Source organism: Dipodomys spectabilis, unplaced genomic scaffold (genome assembly GCF_019054845.1).
Source record: "Dipodomys spectabilis isolate Male_0828 unplaced genomic scaffold, ASM1905484v1 ptg000108l, whole genome shotgun sequence".
Classification (NCBI taxonomy): domain Eukaryota; kingdom Metazoa; phylum Chordata; class Mammalia; order Rodentia; family Heteromyidae; genus Dipodomys; species Dipodomys spectabilis.
Genome location: NW_024870785.1, coordinates 16760838 through 16784732, shown reverse-complemented (window position 1 = coordinate 16784732; position 23895 = coordinate 16760838). Strand labels below are relative to the sequence as shown.

Here is a 23895-nt window from a genome sequence, read left to right as displayed (position 1 = left end):
TGCTATATAAAAATCAATTAAATGCTGGGCACTGGTAGCTCATGCCTGTCATCATGGCTCCTCAGGAAGATGAGATCTGAGGATTGTGGTTCTAAGCCAGCCCAGGCAGGAAAGTCCATGAGATTGTTATTTCCAAAAATCTACTAAAAAGCTAGAAGTAGAGCTGTGACTCAAGTAGTAGAGTGCTAGCCTTGGGCAAAACTAGCACCAGGGCCCAGGCACTGAGTTCAAGTGCCTGGACTGGCAAAAAAAAAAAAAAAAAATTAAAAATTTAAAAATATTTTCTAATGGAAGTATAGGCTTTTGATATGGAGAGATAGATAAACTAAAATTCCTATATCTTGATTGTTATGTCTGTATACCATTTCACTGTCATATACATACATAGATGGTCCTAAAATATCTAGAAGTTTTGATTAAATTTAACACAAATATGCAATCTAATGGAAATAAATATGTGTATTTTTAATTAAGTTAGGTAAGGTAAGGGATGGTTTAGTGCTTAATAGCCATGAAAGTATGGACATACATTCTTTAAAGCTTAATTAGCAGTTTTTAGAAAGTAAAAGATATGTAGGAAGTACTTAAATTTTTAAAGAGCAATTTATTTGAAAACCTTGTCCCATTCTTTCTTTAATCTAGGATCCAGAAAGAAGCCCATTCATTTGATTAGCTCTTCTGACAAACCTGGATTAGATCTTTTAAAAGTAGAATATATTAAGGTAAGAGTCATTGGGTAATTGTGTCTTTGTTGTATACACCAAACTATACCCCTGGAAAGAAAAAGATGATCATATATAGGTTATTAATGATTCTAAACATGCTGTAGTTTTTAATTACCAAGGTATCTATTGTTTATTTTTCCATTTGTATGCTTTGTTTTTCACTGAAGCCATTAAGCTTCTTATCACTACCTTTGGAAGTCTAGTATGAAGTAGGTGCTTCTCCTATGCTTTAGTGCATACTCACAAGTCTACAGTTGTTGTATCTTTAGGTGATACTTGACTGAGTCTACTACATGAAAAGAAAAGCAAAATTGGATTGGGTTTAGAAGAGAAATACATTTATAGCTAAATGTAAATACATTTTAGGTAAAGGCTTTAATCACTTTGGTTTTAATTCCTTTTTTTGAACTTTTTTTGTTTTCAGGCTGATAAGAATGGACCCAGTTTTCAAACTACTTTTGAAAAAACTGAACAGACGTTTAAGGTAAGAAAAAATGTATTAAAAGAACATGAAAAGAATGCTAGGACCATTATTGTAGCTTTAGGAGAGAAGAAACTCATATGGATTTTTTTTCGATTTTTTTTTTTTGTCGGTTGTGGGTCCTGAACTCTAAGCTTGGACACTGTCCCTCAGCTCTTTAGCTCAAGGCTAGTGCTCTACCACTCGAGCCACAATGCCATTTCCGGCTTTTTCTGCATATATGGTGCTGAGGAATGGAACCCAGGACCTCATGCGTGCAAGGCAAGCACTCTACTACTGAGCCACCTTCCCAGCTCATAAGGATATTTTTTATGTTTAAACCTTGCGAATATCACACCTAGAATCATTTTTAGACCTTGTATTAGCATATAGTGGTTCTGGAGTTTCTTGTTCTGACCTGTATGTTTTACATAATCATGATAAATCATCCAGTGAAGCTCTAAGAAGCCATACTGTGTGTTGAATATTGGCATGACCAAGTGAAGCACATTATTGATACCATGCCCATTTTTCTTGTGAAGTAGAGTTAGTAGAGTACTGTGATACTTTCTTGTATCCCCAAGTTTGTGCCATTTGCTGCATACCTAAGAGCACTGTGGGCCTTTCTCTCATCTCTCCTTTTTCCTCCTTCCAACTGGTAGAAAGCAATGAGTTGAGCCTGACTGGCAGTTTACGTTTACCATGGAGGACTAATTTTCTTTTCAAAACATTTTCAGGTGGCCTTTTCATCTTTAAATCTATTGCTACAAACACAAGCTCTTCTCTCTTCCCTTAACTACCTGACCACCATTATTCCATCAGATGGTCAGAACATGGAAGCTGCCAAGGAAGTACAGAGTTCAGCTGATAAGCAAACAAATTTGCCTCTGCAGAAAGGTATGTGTGTCAGTTTGTCAGTGTTCTATCACTGTGACAGATTCCTGAGTATAATGACTTAAAGGAGGAGGGATTGCTTTTTGGCTCAGTTTCAGAGGTTTTAGTCCATGGTCATTTGGCTTTGTTGCTTCTGGTGGGTTGCATGTGGTGGAGCAAAGTGGCTCAACTCATGGCAGACAGGTGGCAGAAAGAAAGGGACAAAAGACAAGACATGCCCTTCATAGACGTGACCCTATAGTGACCCATCTTCTCAACTAGGCTCCAACTACTGAGTACCACCTCCCAATAATGTTATCAGATTACTAATGGATCAGTCTGTTGATGAACACAGAGTCCTCATTATTCAGTCACTTCTCCAAAGCCCCATCATTTGGCAACCAAGCCTTTACATATGAGCCTTTAGAGGGTGTTTCGGATTCAAACTATAACAATATGGAAAAGACTTTTGTGTTTCCTTTAGCCAGGATTATAGAACTTCAGAGCTATGTGAAGAATTTAGAGATCAGCTAATTCAATCACTTAGGTGACATTTTTTTCCTCTGTCCACTTCCATCTGGAATATATAAGGCAAATAGAACAGGACTTAGTGCTACATAGATAATCCCATCATTTAAAGGGCTGAGTTAGATGTTGAGTTTGAGGCCATGCTGGACTGCATACTGAGAACTTACCTCAAAAAGAAAATAAAACAACCCTCTCTACACACAAACAACTTTAGGCAAATATAATCGTGTGTGGGGGGGGGGGGGGGGCGCGTGTGCACGCTGGTTGTGGGACTTGAACTCAGGGTCTGAGTGCTGTCCTGAGCCTTTGTGCTCAAGGCTAGTGCTCTACAACTTGAGCCATAGCTTCCCCCTTCCAGCTTTTGTGGCACTTAATTGGAGATAAGAGTCTCAAAGGCTTTCCTGCCCAGGCTGGCTTGGAACCATGATCCTGAGGTCTCAGCTTTCTAAGTAGCTAGGATTATAGGTGTGACCTACTAGTACCCAGGCCCCATTACTGTCGTTTTAAGAAAATATTTGCTTTTGTTTTATTTTGGTGGTGGGTATGGACATTGTGTGAAGAGTAGAAGACCTATATTTATATCGAGCTCTTCCTCTCCTCTCAGACTTCTGCAGGGGCTCTGATGGGGGTTAATCTTTGAGGAAATGAAGACCCACATTACAGGGGTTCAAGGATAGGAAGCATCTAATTGTCCCAAAAGCTCAAAAAGAACTGTTTACATTAGAAATAACTGTTCATATTATGACTGCTACTTAAACTCTGTGACCTTAAGCACATTATTTAACATCTTTGAATTTCAGCATCTGTACCTTATTTCATTTTTTCCTTTAAAATACAAAAGCAACATCAGTTAAGAAACAATTAAAATGGACCCTAGGATATAAAAAGCAAAAGAAGTATTTGAAGTCTAAGAATTCAAGAATTTGTATATATACACAATCAAATTGGGGTTCACTTATATTGGGAAGAAGCCTTCAGAGAATCTACTGTGATAGAATTCTTTGTTTTATTTTTAGTGATGGTATCCTCTCAAGATAGTGACATTATTGGCTTTAGATTGTTTGCCAAGTTGAATGCTTTCTGTGTCACTGTTTGTGATGAGAAGATTAATATTGCTGAAATCAAGATACAAGGTAACTCACAGCATTTAAAATTTGTTAAATAAGTTTGTTTTTTAAATGCTAGAAAATATACAAATAGAGGGTTCTATGCTGTGAAAACAGCTGGCAGTTGGTATGGAACACTTGATGGGCTGAGAAAACTGTTGGTTTAGAGTTCAGGAGAAGACCTACATATTCATAGACCTTACTCAAGCATATTCACTTGACTCTCACTGGGGCTTAACTATATATTTCATTTCTTATATTTATATATTCTCAATATGTAATTGTACAGCTGTATATTCTGTTTATCTTTATGCCAGGGATTGAATCTTGTGCATTCTAGGCAAGCTCCCTAGCATTTAGATGCATCCTCAGCCCTGAAAGCTGAGCATGAAAGCTGAAGAAAACTCATGAGCCCATTATGTTCTTCTAGGGAAAAGCTGCTAAAAACGCATCTGAGCTTCTTTCTGGCCCTTATTTTTATTAGCTTATTATAATATGGTAAATAATAGGATCAATGAAATTTTGTGAGAAACTAGAAAGCTAGTTTTCTGTTTTTCTTGGTCCTTTCCAAACTGCTAATCTGAATTTGGTCTTTGTTGCCTCCATATAAAATGACTGATTATATGCTACAAGGATTTATTTTCTTTATAACTACTCATCTTTTTGCACTAGACATTCTTTTTGCAAGAGGACTGAAGATTCAGAAAATTATTATTATTTTTTTTTTTTTGGGTCGGTCATGGAGCCTGAACCTGGGCCTGGGCGCTGTCCCTCAGCTCTTCAGCTCAAGGCTAGCGCTCTACCACTTGAGCCACAGTGCCACTTGTGGCTGTTTTCTTTTTTTGCTTATGTGGTGCTGGGGAATCGAACCCAGGGCCTCAGGCATGCAAGGCAAGTGCTCTACCACTGAGCCACCTTCCCAGCCCCAGAAAATTATTTTAAATCAGTTCATAGTTTGGATTTAACAAAACTGAAACTACTTGATATCATAACTTATTTATCAGGTGGGAATTAGACATTGCTAAATTAAAAACAACAAAGTAATAGGAAGAAATTGGTTATGTATGCTGAAGCTACAGAAACCATAATGATGCATTCTTTTTCCAGGCCTCAATTCCTCCCTTTCTCTTCAGTCAAGGAAGCAATCACTTTTTGCCAGACTGGAAAATATTATTGTCACAGATGTTGATCCAAAGACAGTTCATAAAAAAGTAGGTAATAGCATATAGATAGTAAATACCTTTGGGTGATTGCATGAGATTCTATTTTTAAGGTATATTCAGTTTTAAAAGATTATTTAAATACATGTCAATAAAGTATTTGTTCTATCAGATGAAAATTAAACCCTTTGTTTCTAAATGGGACTTACTACATTGAATAGAGGACATTCAAATCTCTGTCTTTCAGGCTGTATCAATAGTGGGAAATGAAGTTTTTCGCTTTAACTTGGATTTGTATCCAGATGCCACTGCAGGGGATTCCTACACTGACATGTCCAAAGTGGATGGTGTGGTGTCGTTGAATGTTGGCTGTATTCAGATCATCTATCTTCATAAATTCCTTACTTCTCTTTTGGTAAAATCCCTTTATATTGATTTTTCAACTTTGAAGCAAATAAGTCCAATAAACATGATTGTAAATGTCATAAACTTTGTTTTTAGATAGGGATTATTTTGATTGTATATAGTAAATTTTTGACTGAATTTTTGTCTGATTCAGTTGAAATCTGAATCATTTAGTGGTTGTGGGGCTTGAACTCTGGGCCTAGTCACTGCCCCTCAGCTTTTCACCTCAAGGCGAGCCCTCTACCACTTGAGCCACAGCTCCACTTCCAGGTTTCTGGTGGTTAATTGGAGATGAGAGTCTCATGGACTTTTCCTGCTTGGGCTGGTTTTGAACCTCGATTCTCATATCTCAGTCTCCTGAGTAGCTAAGATTACAGGTGTGACCCACCAGCGCCCAACTCATTTATTGATTTTTGTCTAGGACTGAAATTATTTTTGCTAGAATATATTGAGCCCAAATTCTTGTGTACCAGAATCATTGAAATTTTTTTCCCCTCTGCTCTGATCTTTAGCAGTATGACATTAACACTTGCCACGTAGCTCATAAATATGGACAGATTATCAGTAATTGCTTTCTGACACTAGAACAAGGAGGCTAAACTACAAGTTCAGGTTGAAAAGGTTAGCAGGTACATAAAAAGAAGTTGGAAATGTTAACAGGTGTGTAAAAAGAAGTTGGTGCTACTGATGTGCCTGTTTCTGCTTAAATTTTTCCTTTTACTCTTTGTGACCTCAGAACTTCCTGAACAATTTCCAGACAGCCAAAGAGGCTCTGAGTGCTGCCACTGCACAGGCTGCAGAGAAGGCTGCCACCAGTGTGAGGGACCTCACGCAGAGGAGTTTCCGTGTCTCTGTAAATATTGATTTGAAAGCACCAGTGATCATCATTCCACAGTCTTCTCTTTCAAACAACTCTGTGGTGGTAGATCTTGGACTAATCCGAGTTCAAAACCAGTTCAGTCTGGTGTCTGGTGAAGACTCTTTAAATCCTCCAGTAATTGATAGAATGGATGTACAGCTCACAAAACTTAAGCTTTCGAGGTATGTTAATTCTACACCTGTGGATTTAAGTATTCCTTTTTACCATGAACTTTTATGACCATTGAAATTTATACTCAGTATACTTCTATTATACAGGACTGTTAATAATTTTATGAACGTTTCATTTTGGGAAATTTCAAATTACAGAAAAATTACAGAAATAGTTCTGCAGTCTTTCATATAGATTGACCTTCATATATGCATCCTTCATATGAATTCACTTTGCCTTTTTATAATACTTTTTTGGGGATGAGTCTTATGACCTAGAACTTCTTATGTTGCTTAGGCTGGTGTCAAATTTGTGATCCTCATGCTTTATTCTCCTCAGGGCTGGGATTATAGAAGAGCACAGTGATGCCCAACTATATTTGCTTTATTCATTCCATATATTATTATTATTATTATTTTCTTTTTTGTCCAGGCCTACGGCTTGAACTCAGGGCCTGGGCTTTGTCCCTAAGCCTCTTTGTGCTCAAGCCTAGCTCTCTACCACTTGAGCCACAGCACTACTCCCAGCTTTTTCTTTGTATGTAGTACTGAGGAATTGAACCGAGGGCTTCATGCATGCTGGGCATGCACTCTACCACTAAGCCATATTCCTAACCCTCCATATATGTCATTTTAAACATTTTTGCTTTATTGTTTAGCTGTGGTCAGCTTTGATATTTCACCTCTAAATACTTGAGCATGCATCTTCTAAAACAAGGACATTCATACTCTTACATTATCTATGATGTAAATGTGAAATTCTGGAAATTTAGTATTGGTATGCTATCTAGTATATAGTCATTGTTCATGTTGTCCCAGATGTGTCCATTCTAGTAATCTTCTCCATCACACTTGGCATTTGTTTGGATTGACTGCTCCTAAGGAGATTCTGTACTAATAGACACTTACCTTGGAGTAGTTCTTCAGTCTTTCTGTACCTTTTCTGATGATGGTGGTTTGGAGAGCATAGTCTGATTGTTCTATAGAACAGCTATCAGTTTCAGAGTGACCCCTCATGGTTCAGTTGAGCTTAGACATGTTTTGGTAGGAACATCATTGTAAGTAACATTGTGTCCTCAGTGCTCACATGATATGGGACCTGAAGACACAGAAAGATTTATGCATCATTTTCTTTTTTTTCCCATATATATTTTTATTGTAAAAATACTGTACAAAGGGGTTACAGTTACATGAGTAGGGTAATGAGTACATTTCCTATCGAGCATTGTTTCCTCCTCCATTGTTTTTCTCCTACCATTCCTTCTCCCCCCCATCCCCCCCCCCCCCCCCCCCAGGTTGTAAAGTTCGTTTTCAACATAGTGTTTTGTACATCTCTTTGTTACAATGGGTCAACCTGAATCCTTGTTTCAGCATTTTTTAAATTTCCCTTCCCCTCTCCAAATTAGAAAAATGAGATATAATTGTGTAGAATAAAAATGTAAGGACTATAAGCCAGATCAGTAAATTAGTTCTGGAGAAATACTTTATTAAAAACCTTGAACTGCTGCTGGCATTCACTTTGCTAATATTTTCCTTACCATTGATTCTCAGTCTTAGTACCAATTAATAATCTTTGTGTGTTGCATTTTGAGGGGGGTACATCATGAAGAATCCCTCTTTGGTGATTTTTACCCTTGTGGGAACACTGCAGTGTGTTCTTTCACAAACCTAGACCATTTAGTTTAGTCATTCCACATGGTTTCTTGATGCAGCCAAGTGTATATGCAGTGAATGTGACCAGTGTAACCATAAGAGTAGCAAAGAACTGCTTTTTTTCCCTTTTTTAATATGCATTGCCTTCCCCTGTAATTGTGCATACTTGTTGTTTTATATTTTCACTAGGACAGTGATACAGGCAAGCGGGTCCCACCTTGATGTTCAGCTCTTGCAGCCAATTAACTTGCAGTTTTGTGTAAATCGCAATCTAGCTGCACACTGGTACCACAAGGTACCTGTTTTGGAAATTAAAGGACATCTTGATTCAATGAATGTAAGTACATGAATGAAGGAAAATTAACTGAATTTTTAAACCCTGAAGACTTTCTAAGTATTATAAATGTAGGCTATTTTACTGAATGGTATAAGAACAATTTCAGTGAGATGCTGTCCAATAAAGGTCATTATTCTTTTTAGTAATTTAAGTATTACTTAACTTTATTTTTTCTAATTATTTTTTTATTGTGAAAATACTGTACAGAGGGGTTACAATTACATGGGCAAGATAATGAGTACATTTCTTATCAAGCATTGTAGCCTCCTCCTTTGTTTCCCCTTAAGTTTCAAATTTGCTGTACATGCACACTGAGATCTTTAAATAGAACATAACATACTATATAGTACTTATGCATGTATTCACATTAAAGAATACCTAAATACCAGTAAGATAATTATACCACTGAGAGAAAAGCACACTTTTTAACATTGTGACGGCCTTTTTATGTATCTGGAATCATGTTTGAAAAACAAAATGTATGCATCTTCAGGATTGTCACTTTTCAAAGAAATTATTTCTTTTGTCATAATTAAATTTGTGAAGATAGTCATTGTTTTCCTGTAAACATTTCCTTTTTCTTTTTAAATAAGTTTTTATTGTGAAAATATTGTACAGAGGGGGTTACAGTTACATGAGCAAGGTAATGAGTACATTTCTTATTCAGCATTGTTGGCTCCTCCTTTGTTTTCCTCCTACCTCCCTTCCCTCCTACCTCCTCAACTATACTCCCCATCCCCAGCCTAAATTGTAAAGTTTGTTTTCAACATAGCGTGTTGTACATCTCATTGTTGCAATGGGTTAAACTGTATCCCTATTTAAACAATTTGTTTTTTTCCCTTCCCCTCCCCAAATTATACCAACATCAAATACAGTGAAAACAGGGGTTATACCATGGGGGAGGGACATACAAAGCAACCAAAAAATCACATGGTACCTTATAAATACGTTAGAAACAATAGCAAGAAAGAAAAAACCACTTGTGTCCCTATCTTGGGGTTCATTTAGCTTAACGTCATCTTATCTGACCTTTTCTACTTGTCCTAGAACATTTTCTTATCCTTAAAAAATAAATGTTGACCTGAAGTAAGTAGTGGAATACTGAGTACACAGCGATTATATAAATTTTCAATGAATGTTAGAATTACTCTGTTTTGTTACTGTATTAAAATTGTTTTAAACAAATTTTTAAAAATTTGTTTAATTTTAAAATGAAATCTGTTTTTACATGCTATTTTATAGGTTTGCCTAAATCAAGAAGATATTAATCTTTTATTTAGAATACTAGCAGAAAATATTGGTGAGGTTACTGAAGACTTAGATAAGATGAAACCAAGACTACAAGAGACAGGTAAGAGACTGACAGTAGATGGCACACTACATGTGTCCAGTTACACAATTTAGTAGATAGACAGTTTTTGTTCGTTTGCATATTTTTCTTTTGGTTTTGTTTTGCCACATTGGGAATTAGTACCTTGTGCTTGGAAGGCAATTAATCTACCACTTGAGCCACACTTCCCGGTCTTTTTGCTTTTAGCTCTTTTTCATATAGAACCTTGAATTTTTTGCCTAGGGCAAATCTTGGACTAAAAGCCTCCTACTTGTGACTTTCCATGTAGGTGGGATTACAGGCAGGGATTACTATGACAGTTTATTTGCTGGGATGGGGTCTTGCTTAAACTAACTTTTTGACCAAGCTAGTCTTGAAGTGAGATCCTCCCTGATTTCTGCATGCATGGATGGCAGGGTGGAGACACCTCACCCTTACTTGGTTAATTTTTTGTTTACCTCCCTTATAAACTTGTCATGCATCTTTTGGTGCATTTTATTTTCTCACTTAATGTACATGGCCTGCTTATTTTGTTTGTGTTTTAAATGTCTATGCCTCTCATGTTAAAGCATGAGTTTTGTAAAGGCCAGAAATATCATTGATTTGTGCAATTTTAGTACTGTCACCAGGTTTCAAGTACTCCTTCATGTCCTCAGTAAGCATTTATGAAAGAACTATGTGAGTAGCAGTGGATGAACTTCTTTTAAATTTCTTTAGGTGAAGTTAAAGAGCCCTGTGAAGTCTCTGTGTCACGAGACATGTTTGCTTCAGAAGACTCTCCAACACCTATAGTAGGAGAAATCAGATCTGTAGACATCGTTAACATACTACTGAATTTTGAGGTTAAAGAGGTAATGTTTATTCATATAAATATATTATGGATATTTAGAATTATTGATATTAACATAAACTTACCAAACTTTGTATGAAAAAAATCTTCCATAATCGATTTGCCTGTTAAAAACAGTACTTTATAAAGTCTGAGAATTAAGAATGAGTTATATTTGGGAGATAGAATATTTCATAGAGAAAATGGTAGCCTTTTGATGTAACTTGTTTTTTAATGCTTATAAGGCAATTGGAGTTTGGCTTGTTTTGGGTTTTCATATAAGAAAAGCAGAAAAGGGAAAGAGTGATAGCGAAATCATTTTTTGATAAATGTTAGAAACTTAATAGAATAAAACACAGTATATCTACATTTTTAAAAGCCTTTTATTACTGCTATATATGTTCTACTTACAGAATCTTGAGAAAGGTTTAGTGAATTTTCTTCTTTATTCATGAATTCAACAAGTATTACATGTATGAGGTAGGTGCTCAGGTCACATTAGGAAAAAATACAGACTGCTTCAAGCAGAATGTTTGTATGTCCGTTGAACAGTGGGTTCGGTGGTTGGCACTCATGGTACTTATGGTAGGAAGGGGCTGATGAAAGCAGATTGAGAAGGCCAGGAAGATTTTCTGGAGGAAGTGACATTTAAGTGGAGAGTTTTTGTTTTATTTGGTGCCAGTCCTGGGGCTTGGACTCAGAGCCTTGGCACTGTCCCTGAGCTTTTATGCTCAAGGCTAGTGTTCTGCCACTTGAGCCACAGCCTCTCTTCTGGCTTTTTCCTGCTGGGGCTTGGCTTTGAATGGTGGTCCTCAGATCTCAGCCTACTGAGTAGCTGGGATTACAGGTGTGAGCCACCTGTGCTTGGCTTTAAGTAGTTTGTTTTTTTAATTTTTTGTTCTGGTAAAAATACTGTACAGAGAGGTTACAGTTATTGTTTGGTTTTTTTTAAAGGAAAGAAATAACTATTTTAAGAAAAGAAGGTAAGGGAAGGACTGGTCAAGATGGATATAACTAACATAGGTATATATCTCAAATCTACATATCTACATGTCAGTATGTGAGACTAAGCATAGTGGATACTGGAATCTGTGGAACCCTTCCTCATTAAGTAATGGTATAGAAGTTGTGCTTTGTTTCTGAGCCAAAAATAACAGACTTAAACAAATGGATTCTCTTTGTTTAATGCTCTGAAATTAATATCTTAAATATTAAACCTAAGTTTTTCTATTTTGTATCAGTGACTAAAGATTTTTTTAACTATGATCATGGAAACATTGATAAATCATTTTCCCGACAAAGTATTTAATCAGCATATAAAAATATAAAACCTGTATCACCCTTGTAATGTTACTTGTAATATGTATTATGATTGTTCCTATCCCTTAGGACAGTGGTCAGATTGGAGAAGGAAAAATTTGTACCTGCCAAGTGGTATTTTGGCATTGTCTGAAAACAGTTTTGGGTGTCACTAAATGCAGGGAGGCTGCTACTAGCAATTGGTGGTAGAGGCAATTGTACTAATGCATGCCCTGTAGAGCACAGGACAGTCCCCAATCAGGAGCACTTACAATCCAGGCACAAAACCCAGGGACACCTTCTGAGAAATATAACTTTTTATTGACTTAAAATGTTTAAAATGGCAGTAGTGCTACAGTTGAGAAACTTTGTCTGAGGACTTGAATAAAAATTAGCTATTGGTCTCACAGACTTTCAGGTGGAAAAGCTGTCCGTTAGACTAGAACTTCTGAGAATTAAGTAAGACTACTTTTTTGGTACTTTGCTTTTAAAAATTACTAGAAGAAAATAGTGATTATTTGAAAGTCTGAACATGTGTATGTCCAAATAAACTCTAGGCAATTTTCAGGCACAATGGAAATAACTTTGTGTTATATGAATCTTTGGGTTCTTTGATTCTTGATATATCATTGGGGTTTTAGTGAAATAATTTGTGTAATGTTGGTTTTTCTTCTAGGTTGTAGTTACTCTGATGAAATCAGCAGAAAAGAAGGGACGGCCTATATATGAACTAAATATCCTCCAGCTTGGAATGGAAGCTAGAGGAAGAACTTATGACATGACTGCTGAAGCCTATCTAAAACAAGTTAGTATGCGGTGCTTTGACTTCACTGGTAAGTGCATAGCTTCATCCTGTGTTCATTAGCCAGATTGGTGCTTCTTACCAATATTCACATTGTGTGTCATAACCATTTAGATTAACTTTATTATAGTTATAAAGGAATTTGATGTTTAAAAGTTTATTAACTTGTCTGGGCACTGGTGGCTCATGCCTGTAATCCTAGCTACTCAGGAGGCTGAGATCTGGGAATCACAGTTTGAAGCTGGCCTGGGCAAAACGTTCCTATGACACTCTTATCTCCAGTTAATCTCTCACAAACTGGAAGTGGAGCTATGGCTCAAAGTGGTAGAGTGCTAGCCGAGAGCAAAAAGGAACTCAGCAACAGAGCCCAGGCCCTGACCCAAGTTCAAGCTCATGGTTGACAAAAAAAAAAAAAAAAAAGTTTATTAACTTGTTTAACAGAATATGTCTAAGAAATTAATTACTTATTTATCTTAAATACCTATATGTAACACTTCAGTACATATAAAAGAAATCTTTTAATTATAACTATGCAGTGAGCACAGGTATTTTAGGAAAGCAGAACCTAAGTACAGAGCTCAGGGATTACTTTTGAAAATATAAGTTAATTAACTAGGTATCCTACCTTTTTACTTACCTTTATTTAAAAGCAACATTGTTTTTAAACTTCTCTTTCATTTAAATTAATACATAGTGAAAATCAATCCAGCAGTATGTAGAAGGAAGACTTTTTAACATCACTATCTGGTCTCATTACTTTCTTCCACAACAGGTACTACATTGTAGGGGCTATCTCTGGACCCTTTAGAGTCATTCCACGCTGTGGCTAGTCTACTTTAAAGTTGTTCTGGGAATTCATAGTTTGTAGGAACCCTGTGGATTTTTCTTGAGGACATCTGTATTGAGACTACTGAAAATACATAATACTGCCTATGTACTTTGTAGCTTTGTTCTTTAATATAGTATGATTTGCTCAAATGAAAATCAGTAATGGAAAATACTATAAGACTTGTAATTGACTGGTGTTGTTTTTTTAAGTATTATGGAATTTCTTTTTTTAAAGTCAGGCTTTTAGAAGTATAAGTTACATTTGGTATAAGTCATCCATTTTAGCATAGCATTTTTTGAATTTTGATATACATTTGTATAACTGGCTGGGTCCTGTTTTGTTAAAGAGACTGGCACATCAACCTTATTTTTTCTTCTAGACTCTAAAGGAGAGCCTATCCACATTGTCAACTCCTCTAATGTGACCAATGAACCCCTTCTGAAAATGTTGCTCACCAAGGTACCTTGTCTGACTTCTAGGGTTCTTTAATATTTGAATATATGAAGCTAAATATATTAATTATTATTCATTCATTCATTCAATTTTATTTACTTTTTGGATGGTACTGGGGTTAGAATTCAGGGTCTTGTGTATGGTAAACCAGTAATCTATCATTTGAGTTTCTTCCCAGAAACTTTTCTCCCCATCTTTGTCCAGGGTTGACCCGAAGCTTCTATCTCATGTAGCAGGATTGTAGGCATGCTCAGTATTAAGTTTGTCCCCTAAATTGGTTGATTATGGTGGTTGAACTTCATCATTCAAAGGGAGTAATGTGAAGTACTGCTGCATTGTGAAGTAAAGTGTATTGTAATCTGGATATAGTAGTTTCTTTTCCCTCCCTTTTAGATTGGTCTACCTAATCCGGATATGGATTAGGAAAAGCAACTTGAGTTTTTGCATCTGTAGAATGTGGTTAGATTCTTGGATAGATGGTTCTTGCCTGTAAGAAATATTCTTATACTGTTTTAAAAAAGTGAAAAATACATTTGTTTGTTTCTTTGTTTGTTTTTTATTGGTCGTGGGGCTTGAACTCTGGGCTTGGGCGCTATCCCTCAGCTCTTCAGCTCAAGGCAAGTGCTCTACCGCTTGAGCCATGGCACCACTTCAGTTTTCTAGTGGTTTATTGGAGATAAGAGTCTCATGGACTTTCCTGCCCGGGCTGGCTTTGAACCATGATCCTCAGGTCTCAGCCTCCTGTGGCATGAGCCACCAGCGCCCTGCTAAAAATACGTATTTTTTAAATGCATGAATCATTATTGTTCGTAACCTAGTGGTGTAATTATCCACTATTTATAGGCAGACAGTGATGGACCAGAATTTAAGACGATTCATGACAATACCAAACAGAGACTTAAGGTAAGTCTTTTATAATTCATTACAAGGGTGAGTTGTTAATGACTAAATATAGCATCATAGCCATTTTCAACTGTAACCTATAAGTTTAAAGTCCAAATAAGGGTGGCTAATAATTAGTTTTGTTAATAAAGCAAGAGGATATAGAATTTAAATAAAGTTTTTATAAATACTGATTTCTGAAAAGATTCCTTCTTACATCTAAACCAACTTGTTGAATATGCAGCACATACACATTGCACGCACGCGCGCGCGTGCACATGTGCACATGTGTGTGTGCGTGCGTGTGTGTGTGTGTGTGTGTGTGTGTGCACGCGTGCCAGAACTCAGAGCTTGGGTACTGTCTCTTAGCTTTTTCCCTCAAGGCTGACACTCTGCCACTTGATCCACAGTACCACGTCTGGCTTTTTGGTGGTTAACTGGAGATAATAGTCTCATAGACTTTCCTGCCCAGGCTATTTTTGAACCTCAGTCCTTAGATCTCAGCCTCCTGAATAGCTAGAATTATAAGTGTGAGCCACCAGTGCCTGACTGAAAATCAGATACTTTTAGAGGGGTTTTGTTTATTTTAATCCACCATAGTTATTTGATGTGGTGTTGATTCACTTGTTTATGTATGCATTTTAGGGTTAGAATGGGTCTAAGGACAAGGTTAAAACATTTCTCTGCACATTTGAACATGTATAGTGCAACTAAAATGTTTCCTGTGTCTTTGGTTGAAATTTATCAAGTCCTGCTAGAATGGTAGGTTAGAACTATGAGTACACCATGGGAGTGGGCAGAGTATTGGTTTATTGATTGGTAAGACTGATATTATAATAGTAATTATAGGGATTAAAATTGTAGTAGCAATTCTTGAAATGTTTAGAGATCTCCCAGTTGAATTATTCTTGTGCTAGTTGTACATATTGGATCTTAAAAAAAAAGAGGTTACATTACTGAAACCTGCTTTTCTAATTTGTTCATTGTTACAGGTGTCATTTTCATCCTTAGACTTAGTGCTTCATTTGGAAGCTTTACTTTCTCTTATGGATTTTTTGTCATCTGCTGTTCCATCCTCTGAATCATCTTCTTCTGAGAAGGAGTCTGAGCTGAAACCACTCATGGGAGAGTCCAGAACTATTGCCATCAAAGCTGGTACTAGTGGTTGAGTCACAGCTAATACTTTCTCTCCTATAGTAAGATAATAATGTAAGATAAATACTTAGGACTTTGATGTTACATCTGGGCTGACAGAGTAGGTTAGTTTCAAGAGAAAACAAAATTTATCAACTTACTTTAACAATATTGTTTGATATTTATTACTCATGCATTTATATTCAGCTTTACTATGTAGCTTTTTTTTTTTCTGATCCTGGGGCTTGAATTCTTGGGTGTTGTCCCTGAGTTTCTTTTGCTCAAGGCTAGTACTCTACCACTTGAGCCACAATACCACTTTCAGATTTTTCTGTGATTAATTGGTGACAAGAGTCTTACAGACTTTCCTGCCTGAACTGGCTTCCAATCTTGATCCTCAGACTTCAGCCTTCTGAGTAGCTATGATTACAGCCTGTGTAGCTTTTCTATAAAGTAAAAGTTGTATATACTTTACATTGACATTTTTTTGTAGTCTTGAGGCCAGTAAAAGTGAGGAAATTAAAATATGGATAGTCAGTCATACATAATAACTCAGTCCTGAGCTCAACAGGTTTCAGTGCTGTGTGAGCTCTGGTGAAGAGATCTCATAGAAGTGGCACACTCAAAGGTTTCTTACCAAATCTGTGTTAGGATCACACACAGGTTTGGCACACGGTCATCTGACATACGTGACTTGTGCTTCTGTAGTGGATAACAGACATCCTGAGTGAACAATGAGCATGCTTATTATAAGCCTGTTTATTAGCCAGATACTCAGTTGTTTTTCTTTGTAATTAAATATCGCAAATATCTAATGTCTAGTAATTTAATTTTCAGATGATTACTATCTTTCATTATATGTGTATTACTAATGTCTTAAGTGTAAAATTGCTGTATTATTATATCAGACATAGGTTCTGATTTTTTGAAACCATGGAACAGAGCGATTATTTTGTTACAAGGCAGACTAAAAGACTTACTTTGTCTTCAGTGTGCTTGGCAATTAAGATCTTTAGAGATCATATTCTTTCAAATACTTTAAAAAATATATACATAATAGAGTTAAAAAATAAAATAGCAATGTTGAAATGCACACTAAACTAAATTAATGTTAAACCGAAGAAACATTCTTCTGACTTTGCTGTATTATTGGTCTTTATGGCTTGCTTATGCTAATTAGATTCATGGAAAACAACTGGTCATCATATTGAGGATTAAGAACTAATGATGCAAGTGCTCTTGCACTTTTATAGGAATGTGGTATGTTTCTGGTAGGTAAGATGGCTTTGTAGGAAAAGATTTCCTAGATTTATTAATAAGGATTTATTAATAAGTAGATTAATAGAGTCCATTTTTCTACTGCAGTTCTGACACTCATACTTTTGTGTCTTTAAACTTAGCCCTTTATGTTCACTTTTTTTTTTTTACTGAACTTATTTTAGAATGATTTATGGACCTATACCATGTACTCTTGTGAAATAAAATTAATTCTACAGTTAAATTTCATGTAAGAATCATGACCATAGTAAATTTTAATAAATGAACATCAACATTTCAATGTTTTATTCATTATTCCTTGATCTAATATATGATAAAGTTTTCAGAATAAAAATTTGGAGCCAATAAGATTCAATAATTCTAGTTAATTCTAGTTAATAATTCTAGTTTTTTTCCAGAGGAAAAAAACACTCTTAATGTATATAGGAAAATTTCTATGTAATAAGTAGTACATCAAGATATATGAACACTTGTCATTATTCTTAATGTAAAGGGAAATTTGCTAGTGTTTGTCGACTGAAATTTAAAAAATGATCTATAATTCATATTTACGATATATTATAGACCTTTTTGGTTCTTCACAGTATTTACTGAGTGAATTTAAGATGATTTCTGTATTGTATCATGTTTGTACCTTGGTAATCATAAAGGTTCTATTACTTTTCAGCATCTAGCACCGTTTCTAAAGAGGATATATTTGATTTAAAGGTCACAGCTGAATTAAATGCATTTAATGTCTTTGTTTGTGACCAGAAGTGTAACATAGCAGATATTAAAGTACATGGTAAGTAGTGATTCTTTGGTGTAGATCTTTATTTTTGTATTTATGTAAACATGCAGGAAAAATGACATGATGAATTTCTTACGAGTCATCTTATATGGAAAGCTCTGGCAAGCTTTGTAAAAAATATTTTGGAATAGTAGAAATAAATTTGTTATGATTCATTACTGATGAGACATTCCTTATATGTTTAAAAATTACAGAATATGGCCTGGGCAAGATGGCTCATACTTACCATCCCTGCTATTTTGTGGTTGAAATAGGAAGGCCAGCCTGGGCAAAGAAGTAGCAAGACACTGTCTCAACCAACAAGTTGGGTGGATGGTTCATGTGTATAATCTTATCTGTATGGGAAATATAGGTAACATGAATACAGCCTGAAGTTGGTCTCTAGGCAAAAGCTTCAGACTTTGGGGGCCAAAACAAACTACCAAACAACTAGAAGCAAAATATGCTCATGACAGTTTAAATAATAGAGCATGCACTGGGTCCTGAGTTCACACGTTAGCACTATAGGAGAGGTGGAGGAAAGGAGAGGAGAAAAAAATTAGATTATACCTTAGGAGAGTGTCTCTTTGCCATTGGTGCTGTCCTGACTCACCCTGTGGCCAGATCCTACTGAGTTTCTGCACCTTCCTTTCATCCCTTGGATCTCATTGCCTCCTATGAAGTCATCACCCAGGTTCATCATTCCTCCACTTGGCAGATGAGAAATCTGAAACCCAGAGAAGGGTGATGACTTGTGCAGGGTCTTGTGAATTCTGAAGGCAAGCAGGCCTTTAGTCCCCATCTGACTAGTAACATAGGGTCCTGTCCTCCAGTTTCTTCATGTATGTGAGCTGAATTGAGGTTTAACAGGAGAGAAACAAGATTATCTCAGACTTCTTGTAGACCTAAGTCCTATTGCAGTCTCTGCCCCCTGCTAGAGCTTGAGGGCTTGCCATATGCTTCTTGCCTTTATGAAGCCTCTGGCTGATAATACTGCGATTGCATTGTCAGAATAATGCAAGAAACTTCAAAGTGAGGAATGAATATCATAGTAACATCTCAGAGTTAAAAAGTGTCTTTACTCTTGTTTCCCTTGTATTTGTGCATATAGATCACAAGAAAATGAGTTTCTAAGAGACATTTCATAAGCCTTTTCAATCATCAGCTTGATATAAGGATGAAGCAGAATGTTTCATTATGGGGTGATTAGGAGAGCCTGCAAAGGTTCAAACCCTGACTAATAGTGGCTATGACCAAAGTAACCTTTGTATGCCTTAGTCCCCCGGCCTGTGAAATGGAGATAGTAATAATTATCATGGATTGTTGTGAGGAGTAAGTTGATTTAAGCATTTACATTTATGCCTGGCACATAGTGTTTTAAAATGGGACAAAGTCAGCATCACCCAACAAATACTGTGTATGTTTCATGTGACGTAGTAATGGTTTGGGCTCATTACAGGGTCTTAGCTGCAGGCATTCTGTAAGCAGGAGCAGCTTTAGAGACCACTGTGACTTTAGAAATGATAAGAATGACATATTTCAATGGGGGAAATGGGGGAAAAAAAGAATGACATATTTCAAAAGAATATATTCTAGATAGTTTATTATAGAAATAATTTCTCAAAAAATGAAGCAACAGTTTTAATAATAATACATGTTAGTGTGATGGTTTCTAAAATATTAAATCTTCTCAAGTAAATCATTTCTGATCTGGTCATATACATAGGGTGTTGTTTTTAGAAAAATGTCATTATTTCTTTTTGAAACTGGGGTAATTATTTTATAATTTCCACAGCTTTTATTTATGAGATGTGTATACAACTTTTTTTGGTGGCCTTATACCTGGAAGTTGATTCTGTTGGTAGTATGTTTCTTAGTGAATTGTGTGTCCATATTGGTACTTACTATTGAACTTAAGTCACATGAAATGAAAAGTTTATTCATTTTGTTTCTCCCATAGGAATGAATGCCTCTGTTTCTGTGAAGTCAAAGCAGACGGATATGTTTGCTAGACTTCAGAATATCATAGTTAAGAATGCTGACTTGCTGTCTATTCACAAAAAGGTGATAAAAATACATTTCTGTATTGAAGTGTATTTTTCCTTAGGATTTGAGATTCCATTATCATTTGTTTTGTATACACGTGTGTGTGTGTGTGTGTGTGTGTGTGTGTGTGTGTGTGTGTGTGTGTGTACCCATCTTTCACTTGTTGAACATTTTATATGAGTAGGAAGGATGACAGTTAATGCTACTTTTGAACAGGTTGGTGATCGATATCGATAGATACTTCCACTAATAAAGTGACCTTTATAAAAATGGGAAAAAGTTGTTTTCAAGTAAAATATAATACTTAAGGCTTAATTTATGTGTTGTTTTTGCATATATTTAGGTTTCTGTGATAAGGAAACAATTTATGATTCAGTAGTAGGACCCCAAAGCTCTTTGATGTAATGACTGGTTATCTCATATTTGTAGGCTGTCTCTATTTTGGGAGATGAAGTTTTCAGATTCCAGATGACTCTCTATCCCAATGCTACAGAAGGCAAGGCCTATGCTGATATGTCTAAAGTGGATGGCAAGCTTAGCCTCAAAGTGGGTTGTATTCAGATTGTTTATGTGCATAAATTCTTCATGTCTCTTTTGGTAAGTTTGTTTTTATGTGTATTTATCATTGAGACCTAAGTGTTTTGTCTCTACACCTGTCCTAAATAGTCAAAATCATCACTAATAGGGTATGCTAGTCTTTGATCATTGAGATAAATAATTCAAAAGAAAGGAGGAAAGATTTCTTTGACTCTAGGTTTTGTACATTTTAATCCATGGTCAGTCTCATGGTTGCTTCTTGGGCTGTGTTGAGGCAGCATATCATGCCCGAGTGCATGTAGTAGAGTAGAGTACAGCTGCTTACCTATGATTTCCTGCGAGCAAAGGTTCCAGTATTCCCATCAACAACATGCCACCTGGGATTTTCACTTCTGCTGGGCCCCACGCTAAAAGCTCCACTGCCATCAGTGGTATCACCGAAGGGGACATTGAAGATCCAAATTGTAACATAGGACTGTGTGATAAACACCAAAATGCTGAATAGAATGTTTAGAGTTAAGGAATTTTTTTTAAAGATGGTTGAACAAATGAGTTTTCAATAATTTTTAAAATGTACTCACTATCATTTTCTAACATTTTCATAGGTAACTTTAAAAGTGCTTTTTAGTTCAGGGTGTTTTAGTGTTACATATTCCTTATAATGCTCTTAAGGGTATTTTTAGTTAAAAGAATGTTTTAAGAAAGGACATCAGATAATTGAAGTACATAGATTGAAACTTAAAGCTTTTGTTTATGTTTGTGGTCAGAAAGGTTGAAATTCTTTTACTGTGACAATGTAAGTGTCATGGGTTAAATATAAATTTGCCTGTGCCTCTTGGCGGGGGTGCTAACCAAAGCTTTACTAGTCACAAATTTCTTACTCTACCATTATTAAACACTTTCCTAGGAAGAAATTTGGGAGAGGGGAGGGGAAAGAGATGAAATGATTTTTATATTACTAATGGTTGAACATTAAGAATATTCTGAGAATAATCATTGCTTTATTAAAGGGAACAATACTGTTTTTAGTTGAAATTGGGATAAATACATCCTACCATAAATAGAGACGTCTTGAGTCTTGTTAATGATTTCAGGATCATGGACAATTATCTTTATTTGTTCCTGGTACATTTAAGAAAGTAAATCTTGCCGGGTGCTGGTGGCTCACGCCTGTAATCCTAGCTACTCAGGAGGCTGGTATCTGAGGATCGCGGTTCAAAGCCAGCCCGGGCAAGAGAGACCGTGAGACTCCTATCTCCAATAAACCACCAGAAAACCGGAAGTGGCGCTGTAGCTCAAGTGGTAGAGCGCTCGCCTTGAGCTGAAGAGCTGAGGGACAGCGCCCAGGCCCAGAGTTCAAGCCCCACGACCGAAAAAAAAAAAAAAAAAAAAAAAGAAAGAAAGTAAATCTTCAGTAATAAGCTGCTAGAAACTTCGTTGCTAGGTGAACTTTGTTACTGTGACCTGAGGCTCACATTGGAGTTCACATTAGAGAAAGTGTTTTTCTCCATTCCTTTTTTAAATGACCAATGTTTACTGATAAATAAGATATAAAAAGAGCTGTTAAAACTTGTCATAAAAATTAAACAATTATGAAAATTATAAATGAAAGTTGAAGAGCTTCCTAGGGATAGCTATTGTTAGCTCAGAGTACATTGTTTCAGACTTTACTTTTGTTCACATATACAGTCATAAAAATATTTCTTTATTACCTATTATCTTTTTTCCCTCCCTCCCTCCCTCCCTCCCTCCCTCCCTCCCTCCCTCCCTCCCTTCCTTCCTTCCTTCCTTCCTTCCTTCTTTTTTTTCTTGTTGTTAGTAGGACTTGAACTCTGGGCCTGGGCACTGTCCCTGACCTCTTCAGCTCAAGGCTAGCACTGCCACATGAGCCACAGCACCACTTTTGTTTTTTCTGGTGGTTCATTGGAGATAAGAGTCTCATGGACTTTCTTGCTTTGGCTGGCTTTGAACTGCCAGCCACAGATGTCAGCCTCCTGAGTAGCTAGGATTATAGGCATGAGCCACTGGCGCCCAGCAGCTTTTCTTTTTATAGTAAATACTTTTTGACATTTTTCCTTTTGAAAATCAGTCCTCTGTTTGGGTCGTGCTTTGACTATCAAATCTCTTCCAACAGAACTTCCTCAACAATTTCCAAGCTGCCAAAGAAGCTTTGAGTGCAGCCACAGCCCAGGCTGCAGAAAGAGCTGCTTCTAGCATGAAGGACTTGGCTCAGAAGAGTTCCCGTCTCTTGATGGACATTCATTTGAAAGCACCTGTGATTATCATTCCTCAGTCTTCAGTGTCAGCTAATGCTGTTATAGCAGATCTGGGTTTAATCAGAGTTGCAAATAACTTTAACTTGGTTCCTATAGAGGATTATTCTCTTCCCCCAGTCATTGACAAAATGAATATTCAACTCACGCAGTTAAAGCTATCCAGGTATAGACATGCAATCTAATTGTGCTTATTTATTAGAAATACGATTTTCTTAGAATTTTTTCCCAGGATCAAATCTTCTGGTAATTCTTACTATTTATTTATTCTAATTGTGAAACATTGACCATTGACTTTATTTTTTTAGTCAATGATTATGATAGTGTACTGGATTCTAGATCCAGAATCCAGAATCTGAATTCTGTCTTACTCAGTTTACAATATGATTCTTTTTCCATTCTATGAAGAAACTTAAAATTTACTATCCAGGCATGGTGGTCTCTGCCTATAGTCTAAGCTGCTTAGAAAGCTGAGATGAGACAGTCACCTGAGGTCATAATCTTGGCACCATCCTGATCCATGTAGACTGCATTTCAATAAAACAGTAGCTTACTCCATAATACTAAATTTATTTAATTCTCATTTATATCTTTTTAAACTTCCAACATACTTAATTCCTTTCCTTTGGTGGAAGAAAACTTTCTAAATTATAATTAAATTTAAGATACCTCATTCTCAAAGTTTGTCACGTTTGGGAATTTTCAGTGAGGTATCTAGAAGAATCTGAAATTCAAATGTAAAATGTTGGCTTTATTGAATGGCAAGAGTGAATATTTGGTTGTGCAAATGGTTGTTTGCAAACCAAGCTAGAATTGACCATAGCTACATATTTATTTAACTTTTTAAAATTTGATATGTTTTGCCTTCTTGACTTTGGAGAGATAAGATGTGAAGGATTAGGTATACAATAATTTTCTTGTTCTCCATCTTTAGAAAGATTGGTATTTATATGACATTGTTCAATTTCTGTTTCAACGTCAAACCATCTTAGTGCAAGATAGTAAATAATACAGTAGTCAGACTTTATGCCAGCGTGTCTTTGAAATCATATAAAAATCCTATATAATAGACTATGATTTATATGCATCTGCCTATGAAATTTATCCTGATTTGAATTTATTTGTGAAAAGAAAAAATTTTTTAAAGAATTTTGATAA

General features: G+C 36.1%; 1 protein-coding gene across 2 annotated transcripts in view; it reads left to right on the top strand.

Annotated features, from left to right (window-relative positions):
• Positions 1-23895, top strand: part of Vps13c (vacuolar protein sorting 13 homolog C) — a 148504-nt gene that overhangs the window by 58594 nt on the left and 66015 nt on the right. For both annotated transcript variants that reach the window (XM_042687770.1, XM_042687771.1), the window contains exons 27-44: positions 643-722; positions 1150-1209; positions 1923-2082; positions 3603-3719; positions 4800-4903; positions 5100-5267; positions 5994-6298; positions 8129-8276; positions 9519-9627; positions 10324-10457; positions 12411-12567; positions 13745-13824; positions 14662-14721; positions 15693-15855; positions 17780-17896; positions 19842-19945; positions 20357-20524; positions 22599-22903. In XM_042687770.1, coding sequence (XP_042543704.1) covers positions 643-722; positions 1150-1209; positions 1923-2082; positions 3603-3719; positions 4800-4903; positions 5100-5267; positions 5994-6298; positions 8129-8276; positions 9519-9627; positions 10324-10457; positions 12411-12567; positions 13745-13824; positions 14662-14721; positions 15693-15855; positions 17780-17896; positions 19842-19945; positions 20357-20524; positions 22599-22903 — 2539 coding nt within the window. The remainder of the gene's footprint in view (positions 1-642; positions 723-1149; positions 1210-1922; positions 2083-3602; positions 3720-4799; positions 4904-5099; positions 5268-5993; positions 6299-8128; positions 8277-9518; positions 9628-10323; positions 10458-12410; positions 12568-13744; positions 13825-14661; positions 14722-15692; positions 15856-17779; positions 17897-19841; positions 19946-20356; positions 20525-22598; positions 22904-23895) is intronic.